General features: G+C 39.8%; 5 protein-coding genes across 6 annotated transcripts; 2 read left to right on the forward strand and 3 right to left on the reverse strand.

Moving 5' to 3' along the window:
* Positions 1 to 8,982: 8,982 nt before the first annotated feature.
* LOC130704430 (pituitary homeobox x-like) lies at positions 8,983 to 12,614 on the reverse strand. Its single transcript, XM_057525853.2, has 8 exons — positions 12,349 to 12,614; positions 12,172 to 12,251; positions 12,052 to 12,106; positions 11,116 to 11,144; positions 10,964 to 11,044; positions 10,844 to 10,902; positions 10,134 to 10,224; positions 8,983 to 9,683 (listed from the first exon to the last, which is right to left on the reverse strand). The coding sequence occupies exons 1-8, from the start codon at positions 12,499 to 12,501 to the stop codon at positions 9,467 to 9,469; spliced, it is 765 nt and encodes a 254-aa protein (XP_057381836.1). The 5' UTR covers positions 12,502 to 12,614; the 3' UTR covers positions 8,983 to 9,466.
* A 1,274-nt stretch (positions 12,615 to 13,888) lies between these two features.
* LOC130704423 (carboxypeptidase Q-like) lies at positions 13,889 to 15,905 on the reverse strand. Its single transcript, XM_057525845.2, has 4 exons — positions 15,254 to 15,905; positions 14,925 to 15,074; positions 14,607 to 14,868; positions 13,889 to 14,524 (listed from the first exon to the last, which is right to left on the reverse strand). Exons 1-4 carry the CDS (start codon positions 15,827 to 15,829, stop codon positions 14,013 to 14,015), a joined length of 1,500 nt encoding a protein of 499 aa, XP_057381828.1. The 5' UTR covers positions 15,830 to 15,905; the 3' UTR covers positions 13,889 to 14,012.
* Positions 15,906 to 16,093: 188 nt separating this feature from the next.
* LOC130704432 (bax inhibitor 1-like) lies at positions 16,094 to 17,382 on the forward strand. 2 transcript variants are annotated; one of them, XM_059494774.1, is made up of 6 exons: positions 16,094 to 16,288; positions 16,355 to 16,587; positions 16,661 to 16,887; positions 16,942 to 17,112; positions 17,173 to 17,236; positions 17,301 to 17,382. In XM_059494774.1, exons 1-5 carry the CDS (start codon positions 16,218 to 16,220, stop codon positions 17,203 to 17,205), a joined length of 735 nt encoding a protein of 244 aa, XP_059350757.1. In that variant the 5' UTR covers positions 16,094 to 16,217; the 3' UTR covers positions 17,206 to 17,236; positions 17,301 to 17,382. The 2 variants fall into 2 exon arrangements, with proteins under 2 accessions (XP_059350757.1, XP_057381838.1); XM_057525855.2 differs by having other exon boundaries at positions 17,173 to 17,382.
* On the reverse strand, positions 17,311 to 20,654 carry LOC130704416 (tRNA (cytosine(34)-C(5))-methyltransferase-like). Its single transcript, XM_057525837.2, has 13 exons — positions 20,435 to 20,654; positions 20,300 to 20,371; positions 19,925 to 20,231; positions 19,796 to 19,848; positions 19,652 to 19,733; positions 19,433 to 19,579; positions 19,249 to 19,372; positions 18,565 to 19,170; positions 18,374 to 18,509; positions 18,219 to 18,296; positions 17,989 to 18,139; positions 17,773 to 17,922; positions 17,311 to 17,706 (listed from the first exon to the last, which is right to left on the reverse strand). Exons 1-13 carry the CDS (start codon positions 20,498 to 20,500, stop codon positions 17,417 to 17,419), a joined length of 2,262 nt encoding a protein of 753 aa, XP_057381820.1. The 5' UTR covers positions 20,501 to 20,654; the 3' UTR covers positions 17,311 to 17,416.
* Positions 20,655 to 20,909: 255 nt separating this feature from the next.
* Positions 20,910 to 23,395, forward strand: LOC130704425 (uncharacterized). Its single transcript, XM_057525847.1, has 5 exons — positions 20,910 to 21,064; positions 21,591 to 21,885; positions 21,952 to 22,458; positions 22,534 to 23,044; positions 23,118 to 23,395. Exons 2-5 carry the CDS (start codon positions 21,625 to 21,627, stop codon positions 23,264 to 23,266), a joined length of 1,428 nt encoding a protein of 475 aa, XP_057381830.1. The 5' UTR covers positions 20,910 to 21,064; positions 21,591 to 21,624; the 3' UTR covers positions 23,267 to 23,395.
* Positions 23,396 to 24,043: the final 648 nt, after the last annotated feature.

Genomic DNA, 24,043 nt, shown 5'->3' on the forward strand with positions numbered 1-24,043 from the left:
CTCTAACGGAGGTTCCCGTTTGTGGTGCGCATGCTCGGTGACGTAAGACGCCAGAGTCAGCCATTGCCATGTAGCACGCAATTTACTTTTTGTCGAGAGAAAACAAAAACTTTGCAATTTCTTATTTTCCTTTTAGCGTGGTTTAACGGTGAACGCTCACGCAAATGGCGCAATAAATCACGCATGAAATTATGAATATTCTAAGTTTAGTATCTAGCAGTTCGATTTTCTGAACCGCAATCGATTGACGGGTAAAAATTAAAAAAAAAACGGATGTGACGTCTTTGCGTGTGAAAATCGAACGTTAGAGAAACAAAAGACACGACACGAAAAGTAAAATAATCAAATATTTGGGTGAAATGCAGATGCAAACCGGTCTGTGCGGATGGCGGTGCCCGCAAGCTCGGATTTCCGGTTAAAATGAAAAGCCAAAATAACTCCGAGCGGCATCGCCGCGCATCCACTTAGAAGACAAAAGGAACAAAAGAGGCAACGAGACAAATAATCTTCCAATTCTACGATTAATTTCAATAAAAATAGAATTAAAAAAGAAATTTGACCGGATATGTTATGTGAAGACCGGGAAGCTTGTAGACGATGACACGTCACGTCCAGTTGACCGGAATGGCGGATGCTAATGTGCCGTTTTTTTGTGTGTGTTTGGTTGTTGAATTCTTTCCAAAAAAATTTTTTGGGCTGAAGATGATGACGTCAGTTGAGTTGGACTCGGACCCCGTTACGACCCACCCGAATAGAAAAAAAAAAAAGTCAGGGAGCTTCAACTGGATGCGACCGACCAGCGACGCCGGCAGCCAACGACTTGTACCGACGTTGGACTCGCACCACTCCACATCGGCGTCGCGAGGGGAAGAATAGAGGGAGGAAGGGAAATTTTGTTCCTTTTTTTTTTTCCTTCTCCTCTATCGATCCATCAACCCCCTTTCACTCTCCCCCCTCACCACCACCCGTTCTTTTCACGCATGCTCCCAACGGATACATCCAAATACACGCATCTGTATATAAACGAAACTCTCTGATATTTAAAAGGAATGGAAGAGACGTTTTTTTTTCCCTTTTTGTATGTGTCCGTTTGGTTGCTCCTGACTCCTCTTTACCCACCCACACCTCCCACATCTACCCTTTTGTGAATTAGCAGATGGGGACGATACGTGCAGCGCAGCCATCGGTGGGAGAAGCGACCCTTCTCTTTTCTTTGGGTGGAAGGGGAGGTGAGGTGGAGGAATAGCCCCAATGTATAGTATATAGATAGATATATCTCTTATTTGATATAGAGGAAAGGGGGGAACCGTTGTGCTGGGATGTCCTGTGTATATTTCGATATCTAACAGAATTGGCGGATGCTGAGCTAGTGCTGAGCAAAAGATGAAAGCGACCAAACACACACAAACAGGCACCAGAGAGAATAGAAGAAAACCTTCTTGATTATATATGGAAATTGAGAATAAAGGAGAGCTGAAGCGAAGCCAGCTCTTGTAGAGAGAAAGAAACAAGGCACCTCCGGGGATCCCAACAAACTTGCAAAGCTGATTCTCACTTCTCATTTTCCGGCTCCCAAATTTGACGCGTTTGAAATATTCAAGAGATGAACGTTCACATTTCCAGCCAAACTTTTCAGATGAAACATTATGAATATATATTTTCTGATATTAAGGATTCCAATCCTATTAGAACTGACGTTATTGCTCACAGCGTCGATGTGAGGCATCCAATTGTCTAAGCGAGGAATTATGTCGTGCGCAGTTTTAGGCGTCTCTTCATAACGAGACGTTTATCTAAGTGGCTTTACTTTATCAGTTAACGTTCCTTTATATTTAAAACTGTCTGACGTGTCCCCCGTTTAAAAAAAATGATACTGTAACTCGCTATCCAATTGTACATCAATTTGGTCCGATCCGATAAAGTTTTCTTGCCTGACTTGTTGACGATACACACTCCCGCAACAACTTATTTGTTTTTGGTTTGTGTCCTCCATCGCCAATAGCTCCCCCGCTGGCACTACCTAACACCCAACCATGACTTGTTATCACCACTTTTTTCTGTAAATAGTAAAGTATTTCATTGACGTTGGCAATGATTTTTCATTTGGGCACTGCTCTACGCAAAACGTTTTAAGAGCAAATAATTTTTTGTTTTACTTGTTTGCGAATCGATCCTTTCGTTCGGCGACAGTTTCTCCGCACTTTTGTTTGCCCTTTAAAATGATGAACGACAAAATAAAAAAAAAAGCCAAAGAAACTTTGGGATTTCTGTGGCTGTTGGATGCAGATGTGTGAAAAAAAGGGAGACTATTGCACTGGAGGAAGAAGAAGAGAACTGTTAGAAGTTGTGGCGCTCAAAGAGTCGGTCGAATCAATACGACGTACGTCGTCGTGCTGTTACAGCCTCTGGTTCCTGGCTAGATCCTGATACTATTGAATCAAGAGGAACGAGTCTTGTGCAGCATCCCTGCAGCAGAGAGAATAGACGGAGGGGAATATATATAAGAGATGAAGGGGGGGGGGGGTGACTGTGTGTATAGGTTGTTGTTAATAGAACAAAAAAAAAAAAAGAGAAAAAAAACTAGGAGGGAGAGGGATGCTGCTTGTGTTCCTGGACCCAACTAATCGATACTTGATACCCCTCTTCGTCTCTCTTATTTTGTCTTTTTTTTTTATCTTTCTCTCTCTTCTGCAACTCTCGATGGCGCATTTTCATTCTGTGTAACATCAGTTGGATACCAATCGATACTCTAACATCAATCACTGCTTTTGATATACAGCCTACGTAGACACTATGTGTGCAGTTTATTCAGCTTTTTTTTTTCACTCTCACTCCGTATCCTTATTCTTCTAACTTCTTTCATGTTACACACGTTCGTTGACGGAGAGCTAAAGAGTAAAAAAAAGACAAACAACAAAAGTTTGTACCATAATATAAAGCCAAAGCAATGATTTTTCGCAATGTGATCTCAATAATCGATGCCATACAATCGAAAGGTAAAGAAATGAAAATAAGAAAATCAAAACTGTGGGGAAAAGATATATAAGCTATAATCATGATGCTGACGTTCAGAGCTTATTTCTGTTCCTTTTTTCTATTTCCTTTTAATGCTATAGGGAAAGAAGCCGATAAAGCAAATCATTTTGGCTTTTTTTCTATTTATTAAATGCGGTTTCTAATAAGGAAAAAAGAAAATCAATTTCTAAGCTGCGCTGATCGTTTTTTCTTTCGTAATTGATTTCACAGCACTATGCTAAGTAATGAAGGAAAATCTTTTCACGTCTTTTGCAATACGTTGTCAATTAAAATCCACATCGTGTCAATTTGTTGTGCTCGACTGGCAATGACGTGTAGCCCATAATGCGATCGATTCGTCAGCTACGTATTTTAGCTGTTGCTGACGCATCATCATCCATCCATCCCTGCAGGAAAAAGCAAAAAAAAAACATATGGGTTCTCTCTCTTTTCCATCCGTCGCTCATTTTTGCTGTAGCTACTATATAATAATAATATACAAGAGTCTAATTTCCTATCCCATCTCTCTTTTGCCCAGCACCCATTTCTTCCTCTTTTCTCTCCGCTGACGCCTGCAGCGGTCCCTTCCGTCGAATTTCCTGGCTTTTTTTGGCATCCTGCTGTCACCGCGACGACAAAACATTAATTAAGCCAACTCATACATGTGTGTCATAACGCCAGAGGGAACACATTCGACATGAAATCAGGTCTGAACGCTCCTCCAATCTAATGGCGTATTCTTTTTCCTTGTACTACGTTTCTCGATTTTGTACTCGTACCAATAATGACAGACTAGTTGTATTATCTGTAATACATATGGCTATATGATGTGGGATTATGCATTTCAATTTCGCGCCTGATCGAAGTGTCTATATAGGACGTCTTGTACATATTGACTCGCGCAGGTTGTGTCGACAAGTTGATTTGCACTTGGCTCCCACTTTTCCTGTGCGTGTATTGTCGATATCGGAAACGACTTCTTTTTATTTTCTTCTCGTTCCTAAAATCGATACCAAGCAAGGAACAACCTCGGCGAAGAAGAATATATGGAAATGGAGGGAGAAGAAAACGAAAAAGATTTTTTTTCATAACGTCTTCCCAGTTGGCTTTCCTCCATCACCCGAAAGGCAGCAGCCAATCGGGATGGGATCTTGAACGAAGCGAGCCGTTGGCAGCGTGAGCCAATGGCGTTCGGCGTGAAAGGCGGGGCCTTTTCGCTTGTCGGCTGTGTAGACACGCAGGCCACTAGATCCTATATACCGTCCTTTTGCGCCGCTACAGTAGCGCAGCAGCGCTCCGAAAATATGAAATCCCCTTTTCCTAATAACCTCTGCGCTACGCAATATCCAAAAGCCCCCTATAATATAATAACAATCAGCCATCTTGGCGTGTGCATCCTCTCAGCAACGTACATCATCCTTTACACATTTGGACACGATGATATTCCGCTTCTCTATACACTTTGTAAAACAGCTGAGGGATGTTTATTCAGAGTGTTTGCATATCTACGTGTAGTAGAGGACGATTTCGTTATAACAAAAGGCTGTTACGTAAAGATCTTTTTTTCCTTCAAAGTATATACAAACAAAATCGGTATCCGTAGGATTCTTATTCATATTAAAGTAGACGGTGTAGGCGAAGAACGTGGGTAGCTACATGAGGATTTTTGAGGAGCACATCAACAGATGTATTTTCCAGGAAAAGACCATCAGCGTATAGCTGACAAAACATAACGAAATACGACACCTAATCCCTTGCTTCCATCTAAAGGGTTTTTGTATGCACATTTATGTTTGAATATGAATAATTTCAAAAATAGAAATGTGTGCGATCGCCATAATATTTAAAGCGTAGCGCTATGAAAAGGAATCATTTACTGGTTTATTCGATTTCAAGCACCGTATAGCCCCCCAGCGACTGTTATTACACGCCATTTGATAAATACAAGAGGAGTGGAGTGTACTAAAACAATCATTGCAGAACTATTGAATAAGTGGTCGGCAAGTCGGAGGCTTCTGTTGCAAAATTCAGTCACAAAGGTGACGTAATTTTCTTTGTTATCGATTATAAAAATGGGATTTCTTTTCCTTCAGCTGACTAGGCCAACTCGTAACCATTTGTCAGGAAAGAAAATGAAAAAAAAAGAGATTAAAATACAGCCGATAGAACAAAAGTTGAACTGATGGCTTATTCAAGTGAAAGTACTTTTACAAACGAATAACGCATACGCTAGAGACTTATTTCTGGCATGCCAACGACTCCCCGTTGAGTCGAATAGAAAATGGTTACGTCGAATCAACGGAGCGGCAATGACACGCTCGACACCCGGCCATCACAACTGCACACATACGACGACGAATTATCCGTTTTAAATAAGAGCTTAACAGAAAAATTGGGAGGGAAATGATTCGACAGCATCAGAGCGTCCAGTAATGTATGGACATTGAATTCTATGAACAACATCTCTACCGGCAATATAGTTTGTGGCAGTAAAAAATTTATAAAGCCATAGGACAAATCGATGTGAATTCGTGGAACCACAGCGTTATATGAAATTATTGTGCTACGCATCAGTCTGCGTATGCCTTCGCGTGGTGTTCATAACAATTGAGAAAATGACTCTTGTAATTGATGGATGTGGGTTGTGTTGGGTTTGCGGTGCTACTATTCTCTTATCCTACACGATGTCACTGAGCAGCCATTATCATCCGATATATTGGTTACAGGGGAGAGGAAAAACCAGAGAAAATAGAAGAAAACAACAACAACTACGAACTATACGATGTTTTTTTTTTTTTATATGGAGAGTAGCCTACATTTATGCTTTGTAATATTGAGTGTAGGCTACTACTGTGTATACAGCGATGGAGCTGCAGGGCCAAGACATGAGGAGGATAACAAACAGTGAAACGGGGCGTACGGAGGGGGGATGGAGAGAAAGGGAAACGGATCAATACATCCAGCATCCAGCAAAAGCAGCGACCCGGCAACACTCCCCTCCTAGAGCAAAGAGCAAGGACTTGTATGCGATGGCCGACTCTTTGCTCTATTGACGAGTTTTACATTTTGCGACGTGCCTGAATCAAGAGTGAAAAGATGGCAGACGAGGGGGGGGGATTAACATGCGGCAACACTCCATCATATCAAAAGGCATATGCGTAGAAGACAAAAGACATTCGCATTATACGTTACGCTGAAATAACATTACAAACAAACATAAAATGAGGCGTATTATTGGAGTTTGTACCTCAATTGAATGCGGTGAAATTAAGTTTAAACTTCTTCCGTTTTATCTACTTGCATGGTGTCTCATATAATTCCATGGCTGGATCATGAACATTCTCTGAATTGGTTTCTGGATCGTACGACGGTCGTATGGTGGTAGGTAATAAACATTATAGCAACTCGTAGACGCAATACGACAGAGGCTAACTCAATTCCCAAGTTCACTGTATTCCAGCGGTGAACGTATCACAGCTGAAATTCACGAATTTCTGCACGTTCGTCCAATATATCTGTCGACTGCTGTTGACATACAGTCAGGCAATCAACATCATTCCCAGATGTATGTAAATCTGCAGTAGGAAAGTTGTTTTTCATACTCGCTGCCATTCTTACCATGAAAATTGTTGAACAAGTTTGTGATGGCTTGCAGTTATGTCACCAACGGGCACGAGCAACGCTGATGTGGACGATGTATTGACATTTTGCTGGCTATTTATTCGTATCACGGCCAGACAGGATGCAGCCTAAACCAAGTGCGTTGGTGTTGATTGAATACACACTCAATCCCATCGTGTGTGCAACAAAATAGTGGCCCAAGTGACATCCCAACCAGCGAATGGAAAAGTTGGACTACACAGAAGTTCTATCCAGCGAACAATAACACAAAAATGCACCTTTTATGGTCAATAAAAGAATAGCCGAATAACGCAGTTCTCTTGGAGTGTATTATATCACTCAAAGAATATGGTCATTAAACGTAGAATGACGTCAGAGACGCTATAGTCTCTCCCTTTTTTATTTGAAAAAGGGGAGTTTTCAAAATCTAATCGGATTTGTTTGGCATTGGACAATCAGGGAAGAAGGTCGTAGAAATCTTTTTTATTTCATGTATTTCATCAGTTGGTTTAGACTATTGGGCTGTATTACTAACATAAACGATAAGTTGATTGTGTATTCGCAATGGAGTCGTATACACCACCACTCTGATACAGCGCCCGTAATCTGATAAGGCTTTTTCTTAAATAATCGAATGCCTCGACGGGTAATTACGACGAATAGTCCCCGTGTGTGTGTGTAACGTGTTGTCTTGCACGGCAATCCATCAATGGCAAACGTTGACCTCTAGATTTTCTCTTTCCCAACACGGACCAAACTTACTGCTATACGTAGCATCATAAGAATTGAAAGCTTCTCGGTGAAGTAGCAAAGGTAAGGCAGCTCGAAGGCTAATTTTGGTATAGCGAAAATGCTGCAAACAGAATAACTAGTGACGCTTTTAACAATCTCTCGTGTGACTATGCAAATGTAAGAATTTCATCAGCAACATCTTATACGAAGCTTTCTTTCAACCAAAAAGCCTGGATCGTCAAGGATTCATTTAAAAAACAACCATAAGCTCAATCATTCATCCCAGTTCTCTTAGCACTATTATTAAAGCGCCATAATTCGACCAAGTGAATTGTATGCAGAATTGTTTGGCGAGGATCGGGCCATATAGCCTAGTTCATCGCTATCAAGGCAAACCACTCGAAGTATAATCACCGCCTGCGAGATTTCCCAATAAGTATAGCCTATTAGAGAAATGCTGATTGGATGACAGAAAAACCCCCAACCCTTATTCTTCATTTTATGTTCCATCAACGAGAAAAAGAAGAGCCTGATGCATGAATGAGAAAGCCATTCGATGTATGTATAACAGCCAAAGCGATTTACAAATGAAAGAACTGTGTTTCCTCCGGCAGCGCTCTGCCTTTGCCAAAGAGGGGTTCGAAACCAATAAAAGAAAATCAATAAAGAAAAGAAGTGTGCCTAGAGCTGTGTTCAAGTGGCGTGAGTATATATAGCAGAAGAATAAGAGCCCCCTCTATCGTCCAACTATACTCTCCCGGCGGCTGTTTCACGACAGCACAAGCTTCAAAAATCTTGATTGGCATCGTCAGTCTTCGCTCTTTTCCTATCGTTATGTTGTATATGGAACTCCTGCGGCCTTCTGTGTGTTTCTACATGCATTCGATCCGACGATGGAAAGAGCGATTTTCCTTGTTTTTCTTCTTCTTCTTCTTCTTCTTCGTCTCATTTTTCTTTCTTTGGCTCTCTCGTCCCGAGCATCTCAATTTTCTTTTTGTACGGCAACCTTTTTTTTTCGTTTTCTCCGGTTAGGTTGTCGACGAGGAGGGAAGAACCTGCGTCGTCGACTTAGAGCGTCGATGCAAGCCGCATTGCTATTGGCTGTCGCTTGCGCTGCATGATGGAGCAAGAAAAGGATGCAGGGGAGCTCGCCGATCAATACATTCTGCAGCAGCAGGTTTCTCATATCTGCCTGTCTTCCATTTTTTTTTTTTTTACTCTCATCGACCAGCAGCTACACGAGCTACGGCTACTGCGTAGTTTCTTCCGCTCCCTTGGCAATCCTTCTGTGACTCCATTTTCCCCCTTCGAAACTCCTCATCTTCAATCCGTACACACACCACGTATATTTTTATACATGTTTAATGAACGGACTACGTATTAGGACTTGCCTCTTAAGTAGTACATGTACATAAGACGGAGAGACGTCATCAACCCATGTTTTCCCGTAACGCTATACATACAGGGCGTGTGTTCTCAGAGTTTGCACAATGTTAATGTCCGTATGATTTTTGGGCTGATTGATTCTAGTCGGCAGAAGACAAGTCGATTTATTTCCAGTTTTTTTTTTTTTGCAGATGAACAAAGAAGGCTTCCTTTTTCTTTTAAATAAAGCAGCAATGTGAGCCTTATGACTTACTAGTGTATAATACGCATGGATTCGTAGAAGATAGCCATCGGCTAGGAAAACTGGCCGCATCTTTTAAAGTCATCGTATCTTTTCACGATGTTCACATTATGTTGTACACACGGATGGCCTAAGACTACCGTGCGGGGGAGGTTTTCGTATATTGACGTCTAGAAAAACTAATACGCCAAATATATACATCAACAATATGTATGTAAAAGGAAAAGTTACATTGATGTGAGATTGAACTGAAACTGTTACGTGGATTTCAGCGAAAGCTCACGTGAAGGAGTAGAAATGAATGTTTGAACTATAATCTGGTCATCTATACAAAATGACATATGCTCACACACGACTAGGTTATACGTAGGGCAGATTATGTGCCACTAGGAAAATAACACATGAAAGAAAAATGAAGCTTTTCTCAGACGATTAAAATGAACCAAAAATGTTTTAGTTTTCCAGATTATTTTAGTCGGATTCGTTGCCGGATTTCAAGTAAGCGCTCGTGTTCATCATCAAATCTTCAGATTCATCGTCAGCACTGCTGTTGCTATCGTCTGTCTGACTGATCACAGCAGCATTACCGGTGCGTGACAAATTTAGAACTTGATCCTCGTTGCTGGCACTGCTCTCACTTCCGCCACTGGCTTTACTCATAGGTACCCGGTGATCCTGAACTCCATTCCTGTCGCAACACACGCATACATAACATAGCATTTAATGAATATACATGAACAATATTTATTATATGCTTCGTGTGTTGGTCACTTGCACCGACAGCGCACAATCGCATTTTTTTACCGGCCAAAAATCTCTGCCAATTCTATAAGGAACTTTTAATGGATCTTTTTGTCCCAACGCGTAACACAATTTCATCAGAATAAGAAAAGAACTATTCATGCTCCGGTGAAATGCAATTCTGTGTTGTCTAGAATCTTTTGAACGGACAAAAAGAATGCGGCCGGGGATTTGCGGTTCATTGGTTTCAGCGTAAGTACATAAAACTAGCATACGGTTGCCTATCGTTAATGTAACCATCGAATGTACTTTTAGAAGTCGTTGATCGCTTTTTTCCCTAGCTTATCCATCAATCGATTGAATTGTGCCAATAAAAAAAATTGTGAGAAATACTCACTCAGAAGGGGAGGCCAGAAGCAGAGCTTCAGTTCTGTTCGGAGTGGAATCCAAGCAGCCGAATGGTGACGGGCCCGTTCCAGCGCTTCCAGCTGAAGTTCACACGACAACAATACAAAGAAGTGGCTCAATTAGATTGGTTGTGTGTGTGTGTGTGTATAGTGGGCGTGTTGAGAATTTCATCGTTTCTAGTTGCACGTTACGCGGGTTAAGTTAAACTTTAGGGTTGTGCGTGTTCCCATTTGTAATTTTGACTAGAGTTTAAGGATTGAGAGCCACCTATCAACAACATTCATACCAACAGGAACAGGATCGTATCCACAATGGCCAAATTTTTGTTCGAAAGTCGGGCTTAAAAAGTCGGGCTTAAAAAGTCGGGCTTAAATTTTAGCTTTTTTTTTTTACTTATTATATAGAAAACCATGCATGATTCCGGTTTTAAATTATACGAGGATCATGAAATCATCATCTACTTTGCTTTTACGTAAGGCTAATAGTTTTTGAGTTATTCGAATTAATAGATGTGGGGCTTAAGGCAATTTGATTCTGTTTTGTTAGAAAAATTTACCTAACTAACGCATTGTCTATAAATGAAAGGGGGTCATATTCAGTAGCTAGTGCCCTAAAAATTCATCAATTCTAAAATAAAATATCGGTTCGATCTGGAATTAATGTTAAACATGTTAAAGCGAGAAGTGAATCCAAATTTACCTGGGAGAGATGGTAAGGAAAGCCACGGTAAGCCTAAATTGAATCCAAGCTGCAGATACCTGACACGCGAAATATGAACATTAAAAACTGTTTTAGGTTTTCATTTGGCATCAATGATACCTCAGTGCTGGCCGTTGCCAATGGTCCGTTGACTGTTGATGTTGTTGAGTTCGGGACCATTGCATCCGGGCTGTTTTGCGCCTGTAAATGCAAATCTGGAGTTAGCTGAGTATAAAAGTATTCCTATTTAACTATGTTTAGTTGATCTTTACCATTTTGCTCGTCGATTTTGAAACCAGACCTGTGATAGAGAAAGAAATGTTCAGAGCATCAATCAAAGCTATTCAAGTTATAGGATTCAATAACTGCAACCTTGTAGTATGCATAGTATAGTTTATAAACAATAAGCCAATGAGGTGGATTAATCTTTCGCACAAGTTTTGAAATGAAACTAATTTGTGCGTAGGGAAATGTTGTGTTGGTTGATACGTATTCGAACGAGCTTAAACTTTGCAGTTATTCTATCCCTAAATCACAGTGCCAATACAACGAGAAGTCGAAAAGGATTGAATTGAATCAGATGCTTAGTTCAAAGCTTTCGATTGTATGGATAGTACGTAGTATGGGAAAACAATGAAGATATTCAGTTGATATATGATTCGTCAATACAGATGTAGCAACAATGGTAAGATGCATTTTCATCAACCGCCGCACTTGCTATAGTGCATTCAACAATTGCGTCCATGAAAGGCGATGTGCAATCGGATTCGAGACAGCATACATCTCAGGTCTTAATAGTATGATTAAATTTCGTCGATCTTGTATTCGTCCCAAAGTCAGGACATTGGGATATTGTTTGACATCCATAATTCCGAATGCTTGATGATGATTTGATAATTGCATTCATGGCTCTATGAAACGTCAATTAGGGCTGGCATATCTCCTTTTCAATATGGGAAATTTAGTTTGTCTGCTATAAAAATATTAACTTTCTTTTTTAAATGTCTCAAAAGTAATTAAGCTTTTTGTCAGCTTCCACGAAACGAAAGGACTATGTAACTGAAAAAATTTGTGGTGATTTTCTTCGGCCAAGTTTCCTCTTAATTTGAATAAATTTCGCTTGGCCATCGTTGAACTGATTGAAATCGTTTGAACTGATTTCCTATATGTTTTAACTTTAATCTTGTTTACAGAGGAACTAAAAATACCTGCACGCGTGCTTCGGTTAGCCCTGTTCGGGATGCCACGTCTTCTCGATGAATTCTGCGAAAATGTAAGTAATTTGTTAGTTAATAATATCATCTACAAGAAAATCAAATTCTATTTACACATCTGGGTAACGGGTCTTCTGAAAAAGCGATTCTAGCTCTTGGAGCTGTTGCGGAGAAAATGTTGTCCGATTCCTCCTCTGAAAATGCCAAGTGAATAAATTGGCAATAGCAAAAAATGTTTATGCACAACGTACACCTAGAACAAGAGTAATTTTGCAATGAAGAAAATCTAACCTGTCGTCTTCGTCCTGACATGTAGTCATCGACCAATTCCGGATCGATATGCTGAAATCTGGTCAGCAGGTGGTCTTCCATCCGGCTCATGTTGCTGCTGTTAAGGAGAACGGACGTTGCTACAGCCACTGACGGTGGTGGCGATATGGACATTCCTCTATAGTAAACTAGCGACACCTTCGTTGATTGATTTACTGCTTTTCGATATTGGGTTTCGAGATTGAATCAACAACCCGAACTGCGTTCAGGTCAAAGAACGGACAGAGTGAGCAGCCTTCGAGTTGTTGGCATCTCTTTTATAAGCAGAGGACAGCTAAGAATGGATGATGAGGATGACGAGTCTCGTACCCCGTTAGATTTCGTAGATATTCATCAATGTTCCAGCTCTATGAACCATAGCCTGCTGAACCTGAAACACGAACACAATCCCTTCCCATTCCTCCTATAGTTCTCTATTGTCTCTTTGCCCGATGAAGAGGATTTCAATTCATAGTCAACACAACAAACACAACAAACAACAAACCACCCTTCCTCCCCCCCTACCCCCCTGCAGCAAAGCCGAAACAGCAGCTTTTTCAACGATATTCCTATATAGTACACGCGCTTTATAATTAATATGGACCGAAAAGGAAAAGTCATTGATGAGCGAGGCATCTATATCTGTCAAAAGAAGCTATTCTTTTCTTTCTTTTTTTTTCAGACATTATTCCCACTCCTATTCTAATGTAACGCCCTACCGATCTGTGTGCCCGCGGTGTGAGGTATATAATATTCATCAAGGTTTTGTTCCCCTTATGGGCTGGTTTTTGCGTCTATATACGCATGTAATTGGACAAATTAGTCCGCTTTCTATATCAACCCCGTTTTTTTTTCTTCATATGCACTCGGTATTGAAGGCAAGGGCGTATAGTTTGGTACATAGGGAACTTTCGATCCATTGTTGAGTTCGAAGAAATGAACCAACGATTCAGACAGATGTTGAATCACATCCCATCCCTCTTTATTTCTCTTTTCTCTTTTGCTCTCTTTTTTTTTGTTAGCTGTTGTAATATTGGTGGCGCAAAAAATATCACGGGCTTCCTGTGTTTGGCGACACCAAACGCGGATCTTTCACAAAAGAAAACAAAACACCAAAGCTGTCAAACTCATCACGAGTTGGATCATTCCGTGTTGCGCTTCTTTTTAATTATCGTCATTCGCCTCTTGATGTCTTTTGTGTGTACAGAGTTATCTTTGTGATGAACCTAGTGTTGAACAACAATGGTGGAAAGATCAATTAGTTAATGCAGCATGTCTGTACCATTGCTATGTATATTGTTACGATTCGGACCCTTTCCTCCCAGACTTCATTGAAAGGTTGGTTTCCTATCTCGGTGAGGATTTCGTCCATTTGACTAACAAGAAAGTTGATAGACCGTAAGTCTGTTCAATTTCTAACTTAAGATAATTCCGAGTTGTTGCTTTTGTGTTTGCTTGCTTTGTCTTAGCGTTTGCATTGTGCCCTTGTGACAAGGTTGTCAATGGAACAACACACAGAGGCGAGCGAGAAATGAACAAAATAAATAAATCTTTGAGACATTCGTGTTCAAAACAATCGTCGACATTCAATTTGCTGTTAATGTGAAAACAAAATAATAATAATAAAAAAAAACTTGAAGCAATCTCTAGCGTGGCATGTCAATGGAAAGGTCGGCGACAACATAGGCCGCAGCTGCCCAGAGAGCTGTGCACATGTCGAGATTCGTAGGATCCTCTACTGTCATACGGTCGCCTTGGCTATGGTGGTACCAAAAATAACGTTCGTTGGCGTTGAGCAACGCAGCCCCTGGGATTCCGATGTTAGTGAAAAACTCAATATCCGGACCACCGTCCATTGGGGAAGCGAACTGAGTAGCGTTCAAAGGGCGCATCAGTTTCAAGATTTCCTTTAAGATACAACCGGCTTCGCTGCTGCCAGAGAATGAGAGGCCAAGCGGCTGAAAAGTTCCCTCGTCCGACTCCATTACGAAATCAAATGCAGCAGTGTTATTACGGTGATCGTGAAAATATGCAGCTGCCCCAACCAAACCTTCCTCCTCAGCTGTCCATAATATAGAACGTAAAGTTCGACGAGGACGTAAACCAAGCACCTTAAGTAAAGCCAGGGCGTTCCACGAGATGAAAGCACCTCCTCCGTCTTAAAAGGTTTCAACAACGAACAACAACATGAAAAAAATATCAGTCAAATGCCCCTGTTCATCTTAATAAGTCTTTCTCACCGTCCATAGCTCCTTGGCCAACATCCCAACTATCCAAATGTCCAGAAACAATGACCACTTTTTCCGGATGCTGATGACCTGTGATTTCACCTATGGTGTTACGAGACATGACAGGAGGTAAATTGCGCGCCTCCATGTATAGATAAATCAAAATATCGTCGCCTGCTTGGTACATCCGCTGCAACGTTTCCGCCATTTCGATACTAATAGCTGCCGTTGGTATCTGAGTTACGTTTTCTTGATAGTGTTGCCATCCAGTGTGCTGAATAATAGAATGGATAAACTAACTTGTCAAAACCAGGAATTTTCAGTACCGACCGGGGAATCGATAGAGAAGGGAGTAACTGATCGAATCAAGGTGGCAACAGCTCCCAGCTTGGCGGCTTCAATGGCTCCATAACCACGGTATTTCACCGTTTTCTCATAAGAAATATATGGCTCGTTGAAAACCACAATTTTACCATCGACCTGATATCCAAACACGGCATTATACAAGACTTTTATATATTAAATAAGCAAATAAAAAAGTAAAATACACAAATTAATGAATAAAAAACAACAAAAACAAGCAAACAAACAAAGAAAAAAAACCCAAAAAACAAATAAAAACAAAATCCATAAAAAACGAACAAACAGAGAGTTCTCACCACTTCTCCAAGTTTTGTAAGTTCTTCAAAACTCTCAACAACAACAGCATGTGCAGTTATGCCTTTGGCTGGAGTTCCTATGCTTGACCCCAAACCAAGGATGCTCAACTTCTCTAGACGAGGAGAGACCATCCAGCATGATTCTTTTCCTCTGACCCATTTAGGGACAAGTGCTGGCTCTGTATGAACATTGTCTAACTGATTTTTTTTCAAAAGATCAACCATGTAATCAATAGAATTTTCTAAGTTGTCAGACCCAGCTATTCTAGAGCCAAATTTGTCTACAAATCTGGCCAATGTTCTCCACGTTCTTTTCTTGAAAATTCCATTGACTGATGCGTTGATGATTCCTTCAACGATTGGTTTATAACGCGAAATTTCTTCGGCTAATTCACCAGGGAGATTACATTCGTCGCGTAAAATAGAATTCGAAAGACTGCTTGTACTTCGGTTAAACGTTTTTTTAGGATCAAGCTTATTGGTAAATCCTACAAACCCATTTTTCTTGCCGGCTGCGTCAATATTTGCCACACTGAAACATATAATAAGCAAAGACAGAATCACGTTTAAACCCATTATTTTTTTTTCGAACTAACGACCAACTGATGTCAACAATCGTTCAGGTGATCGACCAGGGGGCGTTGCCAATTTGAAGAGCTAGTTAGCAGCTAACTAGTAAGAGCTAGTTTTTCAGTAACGAATTCATTTTAAAATTGTCTAATTTAACAAATAAGAACAGAAAATTTCAAGCAAAAAAGTCTTCAGAAAAATTAGTTTAAAACATAAAATCAATATTTGAAATAAGAGTTCTCAGGTGGCGCTAGTTGTAGATCGAATGATTCTTATCGTTTATTTACGTCATCATAACGTTATACAGATCTTACCAGTTGAATACTTGATAAGGAATCACGAACTTCTAGAACAACAAGAGTAACAGGATTCTGTTATTACCGTTTTGGTAAACATGGCGTCAACGACTAACCGCCGAACATCATTTTCCATTAATGCTGCTATTCGAAATTTTAATTCGACACTGTAAGTTTTGATGAAGCCGTACAAAATTGGCGAAATTTCATTATTCACAAACTTTCGCATTTACAGAGAGCCCGGAATTCAGCATCATCTTAAACAAGTTTACACTTGTTTGACTATGTCAACTTTATCAGCAGCTGTGGGAGCTTATGTTCATCTATTCACCAACATCTTGTCTGGAAACTTCCTTACATCATTTGTGGCAATTGGATTTTTGTTGACTCTGTTTGCCACTCCTGATGAAAGTGGGAAAAATGCCAAAACAAGGATTGGTTTGTTATTGGGATTTTCATTCTGTACTGGTATGTTATGTTCTTGTTAAAAAAAAAGGTAATTGTTGGGTTCTCATATAGTTCACATTTAAAACCAAAACAGGTTTAGGACTTGGGCCCCTGCTGGATACAGTAATTCGCATCAATCCGGCAATCATTTCCACAGCCTTCTTATCAACTGCTCTGATTTTCACTTGCTTCTCTCTCTGTGCCCTATTATCACCTCGTGGACAATACTTGTTTCTTGGAGCACCACTGCTCTCAATTTTTTCATTGCTGAGCATTCTTTTCTTGGCAAATATTTTCATTGGATCAGTCCTGGTTTTTCAGGTATAGTCCAGTTCGCCAAAAGATGAAACAAGATTTACAATTTTTATTTGATAGGCCTACCTGTACTTGGGATTTGCCGTCATGTGTGGATTTGTTCTATATGATACTCAATTGATCATTGAAAAACGCCGCATCGGAGACAAGGATTACGTTTGGCATTCAGTAGACCTATTCATCGACTTCGTCAATATTTTCCGGTATCTCCTGATCATTCTTGCTCAGAAGGTAAGATGATGTTGGAAGGAATTCAGATTTGATATGCTCAAGCTAATTCTTTTTCTTTAGGAAGACAACCAGAGCAAGAAGCGCAAGAACTAAAAAAAGAAAAAATGCCTGGATGGATTAATGGGTAAATCCTGTTGATAAACAGCAAAAAAAAAAAAAATAATAATGAAATATATGAAATTAATTAGCGAACAGGTATTGTTTCCCTGCCTCTGAGCATATGTGTGTTTATTGATAACGAAATATCCGATAATACAAAGTTAACCGAAATGCATGTCTTCGTTATCTGTATTTACTTCCACAATTAAAGTGTTTTGTCGTTTTGGGCATCTACACTTTCTAAAACTACCGTTTCTCCCGTGATTTCTTGGTTAACGTCATCTTCTGAACCACTTTTTTGAACAGCAATTTCTTGGGTAACAACTTCAGAAACATTTTCTTCGACAGCTATTTCCTGGGTAACATCCTTCTTAATCGGAACCATTTTTTCTTCATTGGCAACGTTCTCTGTATTCATGAGGGTTTCGTCATTGTGGTCGTTTTCTTCGGGGTTGTTGGCGACTTCATTGTCCTTGACAGCAAATTTGTTTACCTCTTGAATATACAATAGAAACCATGGTAAAAACCATTTTGCTCAATATACACTATACAAAAAACTACCAAATTTGGAGAGGTCAGCTCCACACAGGCGCAAATAATGGATGCGATCACACTTCGCGACGTACGCTCTGACCGAAGTTTTCCCCTTCCAAGCGACCACAACTATGTGAAGTCCGTCTTCGTAACACTCCATCAGCGTGCTGCCAGTTTCTTTTCGTTTTACAAAAGTCACTTAACACTATTTTTAATTTCATGCCGTAAAAAGAAAATTCATACCAATCTCGTGCAATTGTTTAGCTGCATCAGGACTAAATTTGTGGATTTCAGGTGGTGTGTCCATATCATCATTCAAAAGCATCAGAATCATATCTTCCTTTGTGACGACCACTCGCCGTTTCGTCATGTACTCCATGAGGGCCAATGCACCCTTTAAATAAAATCAAAAGTTTGTAGGTAATTACAACTACCTCCCCCTCCCCCGCCAATGTTGGAGGGGTCCAACATACCTCCTGCGCGATTCGGAAGCCGCAGTCAGCACCCTTGTTATCACTGCGTGCAAACATCTTAATTCCTGTATTTATGATCTGAAATAGAGATACGGTTAAGAAAGAAAAGCTTCATGACAAGAAAACCAAACAAAATGAGTTTTTACAATATTTACCGTTAATCTGTCAACATTTATTCTAGTCAAGTCCCGAACGGTAGGACTGGTGAAGTAGATATTCTTCTTCTTCCCCTCTTTGCAGCGAGTTAATAGTAACTTGGGGTCCATCTCATCATTCAACCCATAGAATTTTCTGGTTGAAAGAAGAACGTGTGAAATTATGAATAGCTAATAATAATAAATATTACTTGATTGGGGGCCACAACTCTTCATCTTCGTCGAAGAAAAGATACGGGTCTTCTTTAAATCCACGGATTTTTTGCCTCTTCCGTGCAGGCGAGCGGGGCTCGTTGTCCCTTCCTGACTCCACTGATTCAACTGGCATCACCAGACTATCAGCAGAAGAAATTTCAGGAACGGGTTTTCTTTCTGTTTGCGATTCCCATGGAAGTAGGGCAACCTTCTTCAATACGGAAACAAAAAATCCACCCGTGTTCTGATGGTGTGGCAGAATCCGTAAACATCTTTCCAGGTGAAATTTATCAGCATCTTCAACTTTTGGTGGGAATAGTGATGCACGTAGAATGTGCTTCATGGATTCAGGAACTTCTTCCGGTGTTGAATAGGCAGTCAAATCACGGGACATAACGATCCAGCGAGATAAACCACGAACAAATTTGAGTCCCGGTAGCTTTTCGCTCACTTCTTCCAATTCTAAAGATCCTTTCGCTTCGGCCAATAAACGATGAAGAACTGCTTCGTCTTCAATGGGATTCAGTGAACATGTTGAATAGACCATTTTTCCACCCACGGTAAGCATTTCAGCTCCTCGGCGCACAATTCGATACTGTAAACTAAGTGAGCGGGTCCACAATCACTATAAGATGCATTACCAGATCGGCTAGAAAATAGTATGAAGTAAGGTTGAATACCCGTGAAGACTTGCTCCATTGGCTGCATTCCATTTCATCCAAACATCAAAATTTTTACGTAAAGTACCATCTCCAGAACAAGGTACGTCGCATAAAATACGATCAAATTTCAGAATTTCTTTTCCTATAAATTGAAGTACGAAGTAACGCTTTTCGTTCGAAAGCGCTTTTTAAATAAAATTACCTCCACCGGGCGTAGGCATATGGAAATTGGGCATAATTGAAGCATCATGATTGGTTATTATTAAATTAGGACTTGGCAATCTCTTCAACTGATGAGTTAAGAGATAGCACCGTTTGTTATTTGAATCGTTTGCTATCACCAGACCTTCTAAAAAGACAAAAATACTAAATAACACCCAATAAAATTTAAAAGTGTAATGTTTATAGATGGAAAGTATGCCTGGTATTTTTCCCTCCTCTGCATGCAACATTTCTACTAGCTGCGTAGTTTTGGAGCCTGGTGCCGCACACATATCAAAGACCTGAAATAGATGTATGGGCATGAAAATTCGGTCAGAGCTTAAGCCAAATTTTTGTAGTATACCTTGTGATGAGGTTGGACATCAAGTACCAATGGTGGAATCATACTCACAGTTTCTTTAAACATAAAGCAAAATATAACAACAAATTGTAAAAAAACCCTAATAAATAAGAACATGACTGTCTAAAATACCTTGCCGACTTATATTTCCTGCCTCTGTTTCAGACACCAAAAAGTTGTGAAGTTTCACGTTGGCTTCCGATTTACGGATATCTTTTCTAGTCAGACTTAACTGCCATGCAAGATTTTCGGGATACCAAGAAAGACATTCAGGTTTTGCTTGCTCTTCAGTTAACGCCTTAAAATATTCCCCTTCCATGATCTTCAAGATTGCTTTTCCTTGGTTACGGTGCCCAGAAATTCTAAATGATGCTGGTAGTGGCTCTTTAAAATGAGACATAAATGAATCCCACTCATCCTGAGGAACAATTTTTTGGGCCTGCGGTGATGAAAATATTTGAGAAGCAATGAATTTAAGAAACAAAAGTATTTGACAATGAAACAAACTTTGTAATAAGTTTCAAACGCTGGATTTTCTTTGACAACTACATCATATCCTTCGCGTTTGTTTTTGGTTCCCTTTGAATAACAAGAATTCTATGAAACATGTTCCAAGCAGTGCACATACGTGAATCGGCTTACCCAACTTAGGTCTCCCGTTTTCTCATTCTTTTTTTCTCGCTTACTTTTTCTTCCCATTCGACCCATGTTAACGTAAATAAATTCAAATGTCTAGTAGTCGGAGAAAGAATTGTATCACACAGTAGAACACGTGGATTCAGAAAATCAGTCCAAAACTTACGTACTAATGCGAATGGCAAAGGAGATGCGCTAAAGTGTAAACTTCAAATGTCAAAACTTCGCAGATAGGAATCGGCCCCGATTGGCTCTAATCGGGGTCGCCGCCCCTTCCCCGAAACCCCGTCGCCCTTCTAAAAGATGACTATTGTTGCAGTTTCAGCGTTTCAGGAGAAATATCGGATGGGCGAGTAGAATGAGGCATAATTGAGGTAGTAATCGAGATGATCGGGGCGAAAAATTCATATAGTTAGATATATTGAACAAAGTGAAATTTCATTAACGTGGTAACACAAGACCAGCGCTGATTTGGTCCAATTATCCTTTTTTCGGTGCTGGCGATGCGAGACGCTGGACTGAAGCTGATTGGAGCTGAGCCCAAGAGCTGTCAAGTGCCAACATTGATATAGTTCATACCATCTCTGGTTCATACTCGCATAAGTTCGTGGATAATAGACATTGACAATATCTTAGGTAAAACGCTATGGCAATACTTAAGCTCTTAGGAAATATTGTAAAAAATGTCTAAAGAGTGAACCTTTTAAAGAAACCTAGGAGTATAGCCATAGACATTTCAGAGTTATATTTGCATACCACTGCCTTCATACGATACCGGTGTTCTGATAAGGCAACCACGGTGACGGCAATTAGTAATTATCTCCTCCGTGATTTGCGTCACTCTTACACCATTCTTGCACCACTCTTACACTACTCTTACACCATTCGTACATCACACTCTTACACCACCCTTACATCGATCTTACACCACTCTTAGACCACTCTTACACCTAACATATACCACTCATATACCACTCTTATACCACTCTTATACCACTCTTACACTACCCTTGCAACCCACTTGCATTACTTGTCACACTACTGTAACATCTAACACAGGTGTCAAACACATAACAAAATTGTATAAAGAGTCACTTTATGAAGTGTGTACGTGGAAGTTGTCTGAAATTTTATAGCCTATATTTTTTTATTGAAATTCTAGGTCAAGTGCAGCACACCATTAAGAGTACTAAATCATGGCATCAGCTGAAGAGTCGGTGAATGAAATTCAAAAATTTTGGAAAACTATTTTTCAACAAACGGATTTCACCCAACAACTGATGAACATTGCCGAAAATAATAACCCATTGACTAATTTTGAATTTTATCTATCTTGTTATGGCAAAGTATGGATTACTGCCAAACCTGCTGTACCGTTGGGGACAAATTTCATGAGTGATGTGTTTATTACTGATGCCTCTGTTGAAATTGGAGGTCAGTATACAGGATTTGTGAAGGTGAGCTGAAAATATATATGATTCTAGATAATAAGATAAAATAAATCATTAGTGAATTTTCAATAGGTTCTTCCATCCAATCCATCTAGATTAGCAGCTGGTTTTATTGGAGGCTCATATCAAAGGGAATCAATAGTTTATCAACAATGGCTCCCTGAGCTAAAAGAAATTAGAAATTCAAAGAATCTGACCAACTCTGAAGTACCACTTAACGTTGCAGAGGCTTATTTTGTAAACCTTGCTTTGTCTAACGATGGCAATCGTTTAGAAAATGAAACTGTGTGTGTTTTGGAAGATTTGAAAAGGAAAGGCTACCGTATGACGTCGTCCGCCAGATCAACCGATGGAATCGATTTTAATCATGCGAAAGTTGCACTTGTTACTTATGCCAATTATCATGCCCTGAGCGTGGCAAACCAACGTAGATTTGTAAAGAGCGATGGATCACCCGATTCTCCTTCATCGTACGAAATTTTTCGAAAGGATCCAAATTATATTAACCCAGCAGTTGTCTATCGGACGATAGTTTTGCCCCAGTATATAAAGGTTTTGCATCACTTTCAGAAGGGAGAAGTAAGTACGTTGGGTTGCTTACAATTTATTAACTATTGCAGATTGTCTCATTTAATATCTGCTGGAACAAGTAAGGTTGCCGATTGGCTGGACGGACTGTTGCCCGATCTTGAAAAAATATGGAGCTGGGAGTCATTTGTGGATAGCGGCCCCCTGACGTGTTTGTTACACGGTGATTCATGGAACAACAATATTCTCTTTCGTTATCCAAGCGAAACAAGCAATGAACCGGAAGAAATGGTGCTCATTGACTGGCAAATTGCACGCTATGGACATCCTTCGCACGATCTTGGCTACTTTTTGTTCTCGAGCACATCATCAAATTTCCGCAAACAACACTTAGATGAACTGTTTAAAGAATATTTTACTGCGCTTTCTATCGCACTAGGAAAATTGGGTATTGACCTGAGCAAGGAAAGCTATAACCAGGCGAAATTTTTGGAGGAAGTTAAGCAACGCTATATCCTTATGATGATGATTGCTCTCTTCATCTTACCCATTTTGCTTGATGACTCCAAAGCAAAAGATCATACTCTGAAAAACGAAAACACCATTTCTAAGGATTCCAATAAGCCTGTCCAGGAAGGTATGGGAAAATGGGAGACATAAATTTCATTTTTTTTTTTTCGCTGTCATCCATATGCTAATTCCGCTTTTAGATCAGTCCAAAGAACTGGATGAAGAAGGAACGAAAAATGGATGGCAGAGCCTGTTTGAATTTAATTCAGTCATTTCGAACCCTCTTCTCAGTAAAAGGATCGTTGAACTGATAACTGATGTGAAGGAAATGGTGCAAAAAACGAATTAAGCAGCTACCGAGTCATTTCCAGATTAGATCAATACTTATTCACTGCTCTTCATTGTACGTCGCTATAATGCATGTATGGTTGAATTAAAGACAAATAATATAATAGGTAAAAATTCTGCTTCACTTAAATGAATTGTATTCTAAGCTGGTATCATCAAATCAAAACTTTCTTGTACAATTCGTGGTTAAGAAAATTTCAAGTTGCTATCAACATACGACATACGGTTAAAATGATTTTCCAAACTTAATAAAAAAATTTTCATATATATGCTTCTTGTATATGACCGAATATTTGACACAATGCTAGCGCGCCAGTACTCAACAGCGCTGGCACGATGCAGCAAAAATATTTGGTGCATTTCTAAAATGGTTGACTTGATGAAAAAAATAACAATTTTATCGGAATCAGCATTCAATTTTGAATATACCCGGTGATATTCAACCAATTCTGATGAGTGTCGGTTTTTGCAGAAAAAAAATTTAAGCCCGACTAAGTAAGCCCGACTAAATAAGCCCAACTAGAATATATGAAGTTGTCTTAGAGAATTAAATAGAAATCTGACCGTTAGATGGCAAAAGCAGTAAAACAGAAAAAGAGCCATTTTTTTTTAAAGGGGATAAAACGGATTGCATAACCTTTATCGTTACATATTATGGCAATATGGCAATCCGTATGGCATTATGGCAATCCGTTTTACATGAAAAAAAAAAAGAAAATGGCGGAAAAAAAAAAAAAAAATCACACTTTTTTCTCTTTTTTCTACCCGTAGCCATCTA

Source organism: Daphnia carinata, chromosome 3 (assembly GCF_022539665.2).
Source record: "Daphnia carinata strain CSIRO-1 chromosome 3, CSIRO_AGI_Dcar_HiC_V3, whole genome shotgun sequence".
Taxonomy (NCBI): Eukaryota; Metazoa; Arthropoda; class Branchiopoda; order Diplostraca; family Daphniidae; genus Daphnia; species Daphnia carinata.

Coding starts and splice junctions, on each gene's coding strand:
- LOC130704430 (XM_057525853.2), bottom strand. CDS start 12,501: ATGTCCATATCGCCACCACCGTCAGTGGCTGTAGCAACGTCCGTTCTC. Junction 11,145..12,051: donor TAACCGAAGCACGCGTGCAG/GTATTTTTAGTT, acceptor TCTCTATCACAG/GTCTGGTTTCAAAATCGACG. Junction 10,225..10,843: donor TTCCTTACCATCTCTCCCAG/GTAAATTTGGAT, acceptor TGTGAACTTCAG/CTGGAAGCGCTGGAACGGGC.
- LOC130704416 (XM_057525837.2), bottom strand. CDS start 20,500: ATGGGTCGAATGGGAAGAAAAAGTAAGCGAGAAAAAAAGAATGAGAAA. Junction 20,372..20,434: donor AAACGGGAGACCTAAGTTGG/GTAAGCCGATTC, acceptor TGTTATTCAAAG/GGAACCAAAAACAAACGCGA. Junction 17,923..17,988: donor TAAACAATTGCACGAGATTG/GTATGAATTTTC, acceptor TAAAACGAAAAG/AAACTGGCAGCACGCTGATG.
- LOC130704432 (XM_057525855.2), top strand. CDS start 16,218: ATGGCGTCAACGACTAACCGCCGAACATCATTTTCCATTAATGCTGCT. Junction 16,289..16,354: donor CGAAATTTTAATTCGACACT/GTAAGTTTTGAT, acceptor TCGCATTTACAG/AGAGCCCGGAATTCAGCATC. Junction 16,888..16,941: donor GATCAGTCCTGGTTTTTCAG/GTATAGTCCAGT, acceptor TTTATTTGATAG/GCCTACCTGTACTTGGGATT.
- LOC130704423 (XM_057525845.2), bottom strand. CDS start 15,829: ATGGGTTTAAACGTGATTCTGTCTTTGCTTATTATATGTTTCAGTGTG. Junction 15,075..15,253: donor TTACAAAACTTGGAGAAGTG/GTGAGAACTCTC, acceptor TTTGGATATCAG/GTCGATGGTAAAATTGTGGT. Junction 14,869..14,924: donor CCTTCTCTATCGATTCCCCG/GTCGGTACTGAA, acceptor TCTATTATTCAG/CACACTGGATGGCAACACTA.
- LOC130704425 (XM_057525847.1), top strand. CDS start 21,625: ATGGCATCAGCTGAAGAGTCGGTGAATGAAATTCAAAAATTTTGGAAA. Junction 21,886..21,951: donor AGTATACAGGATTTGTGAAG/GTGAGCTGAAAA, acceptor AATTTTCAATAG/GTTCTTCCATCCAATCCATC. Junction 22,459..22,533: donor ATCACTTTCAGAAGGGAGAA/GTAAGTACGTTG, acceptor GGAACAAGTAAG/GTTGCCGATTGGCTGGACGG.